Here is a 12,159-nt window from a genome sequence, read left to right as displayed (position 1 = left end):
ATATCCATCTTTTCCAAAATTTGAAGTACTCACAAGAAAGACCATATTACTTCTTTCCAAAATAATGAAACAAGAATATATATTCTACAACACATTATTTTTACATCTATCCCACCAAACTTAAAAAAAAAAAGTTTAAGGAATAAACTTTTTCAGTTAACATTAGTCAATTCTTTTTTTAATTTTAAATCATTTGTCTTAAAATAATAAATTTTAAATTCTAATTTCAAACTTTAAATTCTCAAAAAATAGGATAAAAATTAATTTTATAATAAAAAATTAACTAACATGCACTATTTAAAAATTACATTTTTATATTTTCCTATATAAAATAATGAGAGTAGAAATAAGTTATTTAACTATGTATGAGTTGGAAGTGTCATTGTCTCTGGTACAGTTGATGGTAGATAAGAAATAAATTAAAACTAATATGAAAAAGTATAGGATACTAACATATTATCTGTCAATTTATTACCAACAATAATTAATTATTATATTTTAAACACATATATAAAGAGATACATCTAAAAAATATATCTATAAAGACACTTCTATTAAACACAGCTATAAAAAAATATATTTTTATTAGACACATTCACAAAGACACTTCTATTAAACACAGTTATAAATAAGAGTTGGCAGAAGTTGACAGAAATACTATTGGTAACGTAACGAAATTGAACTAATATAGAGATCTAACCGCCAAAAATCCTCGAAGCTATAGCTAAGTTGTCCTCAATAAAAAAAAGTTAAAAACTAACACGTTTGTATGTGAAGCAACATGTTTGCCAATATATAGAGAGAGAAAATGAAAGAAAATTAAAAGATGAGACTATGAAAATGAAATTACATAGTATTAGAAAGCCATGAATAATGGTAGGCATAGTCACAGCCCTAAGGGTTGGTAATACTAATAATTTTGGTTACTCAAACTGGAGACTACACATACATAGACATGAAACACAACATTTATGTATGTTAATATATAGGTGAAAACTCATGTGCAATCGACTTCACATAAAGTTGATAGTTGAGAGCCGTTAGATGAAAATTTAGTCAAATCAGTCAAATTATCTAATGGCCCTCAGCTATCAACTTAACGTAAAATCGACTGCACTTGAGTTTTCACCTTTCAATAATTCTGTATTTTTCTTTCTACACTTTGTTGGTTGTATAAGAAATGTTGTAGTTCATAAACTATATATATGTATGGTTATTTAGTATTTCAAAGCATAAATTTGAAATTGAAACCAAGTGTGTTTGCTAGGAAGCTTGGTTTATCTAGCTATAACTAGAGTAAAAAGGAAACATATTATTAGTAGTAATAAGGACCCAAAATTTTTCACTCTGTCCATATATATATACATGGTATGAACCATGGATCGCAGGTAAATTTTTATAGGATTATTAATTACATAGGTAAATATATAATAAATAATTAAATGGACCACCGCACTAGCTGGCAATCATAAGCGTTAACGTGGACTTTCATGTATTTAATTATTTTATAATATATAGTTTTCCAATTGTAAAGAATGTGGCTGAGGGAGGAGCTAGTTAGGTTTCTTTCTTTAGGGTTGGATTTGGTTTATTGCTTTTATGTCAATATGTTCATAAATGTGGTTATGTGCTTATTTGTGTGGCTACATCTACTTTTTCCTAAACACTGCACACATACTTCCAAATAATTATATAATCTAGGTATAATATGATGCATACACCTTTGGATTATTTCGAATTTCTATATTGAGTCTCTAACTATGTTTCTGTCTTAATTAGTAGGCCAAATTTGATGGGACGTAACATATCTTGAATTTTTCTTAAAAAAAAGAACATAGAGAATAGAAAATATATATTAATTAAGTAATTCAAGTATAGTTGTTTATTATTTAAGGTTTAGAATTATAGAAAAAATCAGAAATATATAGGAGTTTAATTGATTAAGAAAATTGATACTTTCATAATCTAATTTGTATTAGTATTACATTATTAAGGTAGCGTTTGGTGGAGAGATAGAGATGGAAAGACTGAGACTGAGAGACTGAGATTGAAATAAATTTTAGTATTTTATTTGGTGTAAAATGAGAGACAGGAATTGAAACAAGAATGAAACTTTAATTTAATTTGCACAAAGGGTAAAATTGGAATTAATTAATTGAAATGAGAGTATTTTAGGTATAAAATGTTATTAAAGTTTCAGTCTCCATCTCTAAAAATTTTAGTCTCTTGTATCCCTATTTTTTGGAGGTACTGAAATACTGAAATTTTGGAGACAGAGACAGAAATTTTAGTACTAATCTCTGAACCAACAAATACGATACTGAATCCAGCCTCTCATTCTCTGTCTTACTACCTCAACACAAACGCTACCTAATTAACTCATAAATAAGAAGAAATTGAAGTTGTTTAATATGTTGTCTTCTTAATTATTATCCTAGGTAGCTTAGCTTACATTATAAAGAATAACGGATTTAATTAATTTCCTAAATTGGTGATCAGGATGTGGTGGCAGAAGGTGCTAGAAAAATTGCAGTTGCCGGAGTACCTCCAATGGGATGCTTACCTTTGATGATCACCTTGAATTCCCCTATTGACATTCTCAATCGTCATTGCATCGATCACTATTCATCCATTGCAAGAGATTACAACCATCTCCTTCAACAACAGTTACATCTTTTTCAATTGCACCTCAATAATAACATATCTACCTCCCCAACTAAAATCTATTATGTTGACATATATGGCCCATTAGCCCAAATGATCCAAGCACCTCAAAAATTTGGTTTGTATCACAAATATATTAAATATTTGATACCAAATTCATTTTTTAATGTATCAATTAATTTTTGTGCTAATTAACATCATATATTTCTATGGTAGGATTTGATGAGGTTGGTAGTGGGTGTTGTGGAAGTGGGTATATTGAAGCATCAGTACTGTGTAACGAGTTTTCAGGTGTTTGTTTAGATCCATCCAAGTATGTTTTCTGGGATTCAATTCACCCAACAGATAAAGCATACCACGATCTATTCTTGGCTGAACTCCCCACCATTGATTTCATCATCAACGGCTAGAAATTAATGACTACTTTTCCTTATTCCAAGTTATATATGGCATCTAATAAAAGCTATTCTTCTTGTATTTTCTTTCAAATGGAATGATATGAGGTTAATTAGTCTCTATTGGACAGTGCATGTGTGTATGTTATATTTATATAGTATAAAATAGCCATGTTATTATTTCTACCATATAAATAAATTACTTGCATATTAAAGAAAAGTGGCACATGTATGTATATGACTTTTGCATATATTGGGAGTTTGGGACAACATCATGTGATGCTATTGTATTTGTTACATTGTATTGTATGAAATAAAGTCATGATCTTATTAATTGTGATCAACAACTTACCAAAATTATTTATATACTAACAAATCGCAAACATTGGCATGGCATCAAAGTTGGTAGCCATACAGAGGATTCATAATTAGAAAGGTCACAGATATGTGTCAGATAATAAAGTTTTACATGATTGAAATATATAGAACTATAGAAGACTCATAGACCCTTTATTGTCAAAAATTCGTGTTCTACCCGTTGTTGAGTTACACAGAACGTTATTCTTTAATTTATTGATGCGAAAAAAGTAGATATTCTGCTTCAATTTATTGTAATGATAATCTCTGTGTAAATGTACAACCATAAAATTTTCATCACTACATTGTGTTGTAATATGAGTTGAGATTCAAATTTTTTAGGTTTTTCTTGTTTTTTCTTTTAAATCTTTTATATCACCTTTATTACTTGTTCTTCAACTATATATTTTCTCCTCTCTCTTATTCTTGTGTGCTTTCCTTTTTTTTTTTTTGTGACTTTTTCTTATTTCTTGGTTATACATTTTGTTCTTTTTTAATGTGTGTCCGCTACCCTTTTATTTGTGTTACCCTTATTCTTCTTACCTTTATTTTACTTCCCTCCTTTTTCGAATTTTTCCTATTTTGCTTTAATTATTGTCGTGAATTTATGTGACCTAAATTATTTTCTAAAATCCTTTTGCTCAATCTATTATGTTATGTTTTGCGACTCAGTTTCATTTTAAACGTTCATTATTAATTTAAGAGTATTGTGCTCTTTGTTAATTAATTTAATTCTTTATTTATTTTATTTTATGTCAATGAATTAGATTTGAATAATCCTTACACATTATTTATAAGTTTTAATCATGCTACGTTATCAACTTTTTATTTGCCAATTTTAGTTGGGCTGGACATGAAGCCCATCCACTTACCAAAGCCACGTCTAAGTTAACCATAGTTTAAACCTAATTTACCACGTTAACTTAAATTACCATAGTCCCAAATTGACTGACGGTGGACCTTCTCTCTCAACCCCCTTATCCGCATCCAGCGCCAAATATAATCCTTTGTTGTCGTCTCCGCCGTCAAAGAAAAGTCAACGCCGGCGGACCACCAGACCACAACGTCGAGACTACGGTCCCATAGTCGCCGTGAAGCCTCTTGGTCTGTTGCATGTGCTCATCGGAGATGCCTCGAAGACACATGTGGCTGTTCGGCCTTGTACAAGACGCAGCAACCCAGCGCAGACTCTCCACAATCCGCGACTGAATTCGTAGGGCTGTGTGGGTTCGCTAGAAACCCCGTGGCTTTCTGGATTCACTCTTGCCACCAAGCGCCACGCGATCACTGGCGGACGAGCCCGAGTAGAAGCGTGTCTTCCCTTGGGCACCACCGCAACACTACGAGGTTAGTGGGTATTTGAGATTTAAATTAGGTGCTTGTATAGGTTTCTAATTCTGAGTATTATATTTTTAGAATTGAGAAGGATTAAACATGTGTCTGTGTCTATTGCTTGTGAAAGAACTTGGGTATTGGTAAATGAAGTGGTTTTTTTGATGATTTTGTTCCTGTACCAAGGTGGTTGCTTATGCTGTGTTGTATCAGTTCTTTGACAAAAATGGTGTTATCAGTTATTCAATTTTTTTTATCGCTGTGGTTATTTGTAGTTTATTCCGTATATCTATGTTGTGTTTTTTGTAGACAGGAAAACATTGTTTGGTGTAGTGCCGCTTAGGGCTGGCAATGGGTAGGGTAGGGTAGGGTAGGGTTTGGACCCTACCTTAACCCTACCTGAAGGTTGAAAATTTTATTAAAACTCAACCATATCCTACCCGCGGGTTGAGAATCTCTCAACCCTAACCCTACCCGCATCCTAAAATTCTAAACCCTACCCTACCCTACCCTACCCGCAGAAATATCAAATTTTTTTTAAAGTAAATATAAAATTCAATCATTTCGAATTTTATACATATTAATAACATAAAAAATAAGAAACTAATGCTCTAAATTACTAAATTAACTAACTAGTTTTAGTAGTTGTTCATTTATTGTAAGTCATTACATAAAGGAGGTTGTGGGTTCAACTCTCACTTCCTTCACTATATACCTAATTTTTATAAATTATGTGTTACATATGAGGTGCGGGTAGGGTAGGGTAGGGTACACTCTAAACCCGTACCCTACCTTACCCGAACGGGTTGGACCGGATTGAGTACCCGTGGATAGGGTTTGAATTGCCAGCCCTAGTGCCGTTGTCAGACAATTTTAAAATTTAAAATTGTTTCAGGTACTTTATTAATATAATTTATTTATGATAGAAGCATGTGAAAATATAATTTAGTAAATCTAACATAATTTAGTAATATAATTTATTCAGATGTGTCTTATTCCTTCTAGAAATTTGGTGAGCAATAGTATTCTAATGATAACTTACTGTGCATTGTTGTGGTTCAATATGGGTTTATGTTAAATTAGAAAACAGAGAAGCTGAAACGTGGTGTTAGTGTAATGCGCTAATTTTTTTTTTAAATTTGTATTTCTTATTGTGTCTTGTGCTGAAGTTTGTTATGACATATAAAACATGAAATTCAGTTTTAAAATGGTGTCTATGTTGGGGTATATTTGGCCTTTTTGAGGTGTGCATTTTCGTACTCAAGTTGGACATGTTATTTTACAAGTAGGCTAAATAATTGTTGTACTCGTTTTTTGTTTTTAAAAATGCATTGAGATCCATGTGTTTTTTATTAAATGGTTGGTTATTTCTTGATCCACCGAGCTACAGTGGTGCAACTTGGTTATATAATTGGTGTGGCCTGTGTTAACATGTAGCTTTTATGGAACGAAAAGTTTATATTACATTTTTATTACCAAATTGAATTTGTAATTTTTGGGTCTATTAATTTTTGTTTGAGAGTACATAAAGTTAACGTCATATGTGTCTTCTTCATTTTAGTAATATTCTATATTTTTTTTTTTCGAATTAATTTGCTTAATGTGACTTTTTCATAGTAACTTAATGTGTTTTGTGGTGAGTTTTCTTGTGATACACATAGCAATAAATTCAGTTGAGAATGTCTATATATATTGAGCAATGCATTGAGATCCATATATTTTTTATTAGATATTTGGTTGTTTCTTGATCCACCGAGATATAGTGATTATATAATTGGTGTGGCTTGTGTTAACGTGAAGCTTTTATGGAAATGTTTAGATGACCTTTTTATTACCAAATTAAATTTATAATTTGTGGGTGTATTGATTTTCTGTTGAAAGTACACCAACTTAACCTCAGAGGTGTGTTGTTCATTTTATCAACATTCTCTGATTTTGTTTTTTTTTTTTTCGATTTAATTTGCTTAATGTGACTTTTTCATAGTAGCGTAATGTGTTTTGTGGTGCATTTTTTTGTGAAATACATAGCAACAAATTCAGTTGAGAATGAGTATATATGTTGAGCAATGCATTGAGATCTATGTGTTTTTTATTAGATATTTGGTTCCCTATTTATTCCCCGAGCAACAAGGTAAAAATTTATTATATGATTGGTGTGGACTGTATTAATATTTTGCGGTTATAGAAATGTTTATATGAGATTTTTATTAGCAAATTGAATTTAAATTTTTGGGTCTACCTTTTTTTTTTGGGAGTACACCAACTTATCCTCAGATGTTTCTTGCTCATTTTAGCAACATTCACTGATATTTTTTTCTCAGTTTAATTTGCTTAATGTGTATTGTTTATAGTAGTTTAATGTGTCTTTTGGTGAATTTTCTTGTGATACATGGACAACAAATTCAGTTGAGAATGAGTGTATATTTTAAGCATACTTAGTCTTTTTGTATTGTGCAGAAAATTTTTTTTCTTGCTGAAATTGGGCATGTGATTATACAAATAGGTTAAATAATTGCTATAATTTTTTTTATTTACAAAATCCGTTGTGATCAACATGTGTTTCTGTACATAATTGGTTCCCTCATGATTCACTGAGCGACAAGAGCAATGGTGCACAATGATTTTACAATGGTTGTGGCTTCTTTTAACATTTAGCTGATTTTTTGAAATATTTCTTGGAGCCTTTTGTTAGCAAATTGAGATTATAATTGGTGTGTATAATAATTTGCCTGTGAAAGTGTTCGTTCTTTACATCAGATGTGTCTTGTTCATTAGATTAGTGTTCGATGGTTATAGAATGGTTAAATAAATACTTTTCTCATTATAAATTTTTGTAATTTTAGATTAGTTGACTTTGAATAACACAAGTGAAGTTTCTATTTGGAATCAATTTCTGCTATTTACGCAGAGACCAACTTATATACATGGGAAAGCCGGTACCACCTCATCCACAATTTTGTGCTCTTGTTATAGTTCCTATTCAGTTGTTTGCTTTTGACAGTCTCGTCGTATATTTTATAGAAATTACTAGAGACAAGATGCTCACCATGTTACATCGCGGACTTGTTCAAAGAACTGAAAACCAATCAGGATCAAGCAAAGCTTGATGAGATAGAAGAAATTGGTTTTGGTTTCCTGAAGCTTGTTCCGAAGTGGCAAGTGAGGTAAGGCATAATGATGATGTTGGCCAAAGCCTATAACACTGAAACGAGCACCCTCAAGCTAGAAAATGGGAACATTCGCATTGTGCCGGAGCTCTTTCAGCATCTTTTTGGTATCCCGCCTGGGGTGAATATACCTTTACTTATTACATACCACTGAATTGGTTAGTGTTGTTTCGGTCTTTATGTTCATTGCTATTATCTACGTATGACACTGCTCATCTTGCCGTATTTTATACATATCCATGTTGCAGTTGACGACTTTCCACTGTTCGACAGCAGCAATCCTACTCATGTGTCCATTAAAACAAGGTATCACCGATTGAAAACTGTGCAGCTGAGGCATTTTGTCAAGCATTGTCCAATGGATATCGAAGATGGCAGGATGGAGTTTAGGAGACACTTCATTCTACTGATGCTGAAGACGTTTTTGTGCCCGACCGTGGAACATGTAATCTCCCCATGGCACATCGACACAGTCCTTGATGTATCTGATCCGGCGAGATATCGTTGGCCATTGCATATTTTTAATTCTCTAGAACAGGCAATTAGGAAGTACCAACATAAAAAGAACAAATCCTGTGAGGGCTGCATGCTTGGGTTACTGGTAATGTTGTTAATTTAAAATGCAATGTAATGTGACTAAGATGTGCATCCCTGAAACTAACTTCTTTTTACAATATCTCCAGGTATTATACTTTCAGAAGCTAAAGCACGGTGAACTCGAGGATTGTCAAGAACCTGAGCCATGGCTTTCTGCATGGACTGCCAAAGAGCTTAGCGCTATGGCAGAAACTATTCAACCGGAGGTAATCAATTTATTGGTTATGTGTTAAAATAGTCAATTTTTAACTCGAAGCTCGTTTTAAGATTCAATTGACTGCAAATGGATTTTTTGAATGCATGAATATCATGGCTTTGCATTTTATTATTAAGCAATGGAAGATGTCGCTAACGGGTGTGTCGTTTATTATGTCCGTATTTTCGTGTTATCAAACATGATACTGCTTTAGCTGTATGTGTCTTCTGACCAGTTAATAGCCAACAATAGGATTGCAGTGAACCTGCCCAGAATGAAGATGGGGGCAAGGAGGGTGCCACTATAGAGGACACAAGTGACCCAAGCCCTGAATGAAAAGACGTGGACCACAGAAAAGTGAGTTACGATTAACATTTACTAAGTTCAGGGCTTGGGTCACTTGTGTCCTCTATAGTGGCACCCTCCTTGCCCCCATCTTCATTCCGGCCAGGTTCACTGCAATCCTGTTGATGGCCATTAACTGGTCAGAAGACACATATAGCTAAAGCAGCATCATATTTGATAACACGAAAATACGGACATAATAAACGACACACCCGTTAGCAACATCTTCCATTTCCTAATAATAAAATGCAAAGCCATGATATTTATGCATTCAAAAAATCCATTTGCAGTCAATTGCATCTTAAAACGAGCTTCGATTTAAAAATTGACTATTTTAACACATAACCAATAAATTGATTACCTCCGGTTGAATAGTTTCTGCCATAGCGCTAAGCTCCTTGGCAGTCCATGCAGAAAGCCACGGCTCAGGTTCTTGACAACTCTTGAGTTCACCGTGCTTTAGCTTCTGAAAGTACAACACCTGGGGATATTGTAAAAAGAAGTTAGTTTCAGAGATGCACATCTTAGTCACATTACATTGCATTTTAAATTAACATTACCAGCAACCCAAGCATGTAGCCCTCACATGATTTGTTCTTTTTATGTTGGTACTTCCTAATTGCCTGTTCTAGAGAATTAAAAATATGCAATGGCCAACGATATCTCGCCGGATCAGATACATCAAGGACTGTGTCGATGTGCCACGGGGAGATTACATGTTGCACGGTCGGGTACAAAAACATCTTCAGCACCAGTAGAATGAAGTGTCTCCCAAACTCCATCCTGTCATCTTCGGTATCCATTAGATAATGCCTGACAAAATGCCTCAGCTGCACAGTTTTCAATCAGTGATGCCTTGTTTTAATGGACACATGAGCAGGATTGCTGCTGTCGAATGGTGGGAAGTCGTCAACTGTAACATGGATATGTATAAAATAGGGCAAGATGAGCAGTTTCATACGTAGATAATAGCAATGAACATGAAGATCGAAACAACACTAACCAATTCAGTAGAATGTAATAAGTAAAGGTGTACTCACCCTCGGGTGGGATACCAAAAAGACGCTGGAAGAGCTCCGGCACAATGCGAATGTTCCTATTTTCTAGCTTGAGGGTGCTCGTTTCTATGTCATAGTCTTTGGCCAACATCACCATTATGCCTTGCCTCACTTGCCACTTCGGAACAAGCTTCAGGAAACTAAAACCAATTTCTTCTATCTCATCAAGCTTTGCTTGATCCTGATTGGTTTCCAGTTCTTTGAACAAGTTCGCGATGTAACATGGTGAACATCTTGTCTCTAGTAATTTCTGTAAAACATACGACAGGACTGTCCGAAGCAAACAACTGAATAGAAACTATAACAAGAGCACAAAATTGTGGATGAGGTGTTACTGGCTTTCCCATGTATATAAGTTGGTCTCTGCGTAAATAGCAGAAATTGATTCTGAGTAGAAACTTCACTTGTGTTATCCAAAGTCAACTAATCTAAAATTACAAAAATTTATAATGAGAAAAGTATTTATTTAACCATTCTATAACCATCGAACACTAATCTAATGAACAAGACACATCTGATGTAAAGAACAAACACTCTCACAGGCAAATTATTATATACACCAATTATAATCTCAATTTGCTAATAAACAGCTCAAAGAAATATTTCAAAAAATCAGCTAAATGTTAAAAGAAGTCACAACCATTGTAAAATTATTGTGCACCATTGCTCTTGTCGCTCAGTGAATCATGAGGGAACCAATTATGTACAGAAACACATGTTGATCGCAACGGATTTTGTAAATAAAAAAAAATTACAGCAATTATTTAACCTATTTGTATAATCACATGCCCAATTTCAGCAAGGAAAAAAAATTTTATGCACAATACAAAAAGACTAAGTATGCTTAAAATATACACTCATTCTCAACTGAATTTGTTGCTCCATGTATCACAAAAAAATTCACCAAAAGACACATTAAGCTACTATGAACAATACACATTAAGCAAATTAAATTGAGAAAAAAAATATCAGTGAATGTTACTAAAATGAGCAAGACACATCTGAGGATAAGTTGGTGTACTCCAAAAAATTCAAATTCAATTTGCTAATAAAAATCTCATATAAACATTTCTATAACCGCAAAATGTTAATACAGTCCACACCAATCATATAATAAATTTTTAGGGATAAGTATTGTTTTGGTTCCTCACGTTGAGGGTCGGAATCGAACCCGTCTCTGGTGTATATTTTGATTTAAAATCATCTTTAATGTGTTTTTTTGTATTAAAATCGTTCTTTTAAATATTTTTGGACAAAAATGCCCTCCACTACCATCAGCACCTTTACCTCCATCACCACCAGCACCTTTACTCCCACCACCACCACCAGCACCTTTACCTCCACCACCAAGAAAAACAACATCTATAAAATCAACACAAATTCAACAAATCCAAAAATCAGAAATTCAACAAATCAACACAAATTCAACAAATCAACCCAAATTCAACAACCAAATCAAAAAACAACAAATCAAAATCAGAAGCAGAGACAGTCATAGAATCAGAAACTTAAGCAGAAGCAAATGCAGCAGAAGAAGATGCTGATGCAGAAGTCGAAGCTGCAGAAGCAGATGCAGTAGAAGAATAAGCAGAAGAAGCAGATGCAGCAGAAGAAGAAGCAGAAAAACAGATGCAAAACCACCGGCGCTTGGCCACCCATCCCTAGCGGCGGCGACGGAACGTCCGAGGACCGGCGACGCACTCCACCCTCGGAGACCTCTCTCTCCTCAGCCACCCATCACTCGCAGACCTGCGACGGAGCATGCGCGGACCAGCTCAGCCTCGGATCCCTCTCTCTCTCCTTCGCGTGCCGCCCTCCTCGCGTCGTGCTCCTCTTCCCGGCGACGCACTCCACGGCGGCAGAAGCATGCATGAATGGTCCTCCCTTCCACCGGCGCTCCCTCTCTCTTTCCCCTATTCTCTTCTCCCCCGTCGCAGCCCATCTCCTTTCTTCTTTCTTCCGGCGACGGCGACGGCAGCTCCAAGCTTCGCCGGCGCCGTCCCCTCTCCCCCCTTCCCCTTCCCCCTCTCTTCCCCCCTTCCCTTTTT

The 12,159-nt window shown here is 34.5% G+C and overlaps 1 protein-coding gene and 1 long non-coding RNA gene across 5 annotated transcripts in view; one reads left to right on the top strand and one right to left on the bottom strand.

Annotated features, from left to right (window-relative positions):
- LOC107624159 (GDSL esterase/lipase At5g45960) overlaps positions 1 to 3,279 on the top strand; it is a 5,646-nt gene extending 2,367 nt beyond the window's left edge. For all 4 annotated transcript variants that reach the window (XM_021113515.1, XM_016326629.2, XM_016326630.2 and 1 more), the window contains exons 4-5: positions 2,500 to 2,782; positions 2,881 to 3,279. In XM_021113515.1, coding sequence (XP_020969174.1) covers positions 2,500 to 2,782; positions 2,881 to 3,074 — 477 coding nt within the window. In that variant the 3' untranslated portion in view covers positions 3,075 to 3,279. The remainder of the gene's footprint in view (positions 1 to 2,499; positions 2,783 to 2,880) is intronic.
- Positions 989 to 10,820, bottom strand: LOC110267707. Its single transcript, XR_002355590.1, has 3 exons — positions 10,808 to 10,820; positions 4,298 to 4,299; positions 989 to 1,281 (listed from the first exon to the last, which is right to left on the bottom strand). It is a non-coding gene; the product is annotated as an uncharacterized LOC110267707 (long non-coding RNA).

The sequence above is a fragment of the Arachis ipaensis genome, chromosome B10, assembly GCF_000816755.2.
Source record: "Arachis ipaensis cultivar K30076 chromosome B10, Araip1.1, whole genome shotgun sequence".
NCBI lineage: Eukaryota > Viridiplantae > Streptophyta > Magnoliopsida > Fabales > Fabaceae > Arachis > Arachis ipaensis.
Note: the sequence above shows the minus strand (reverse complement) of the source record. Positions and strands in the feature narration are given on the sequence as shown.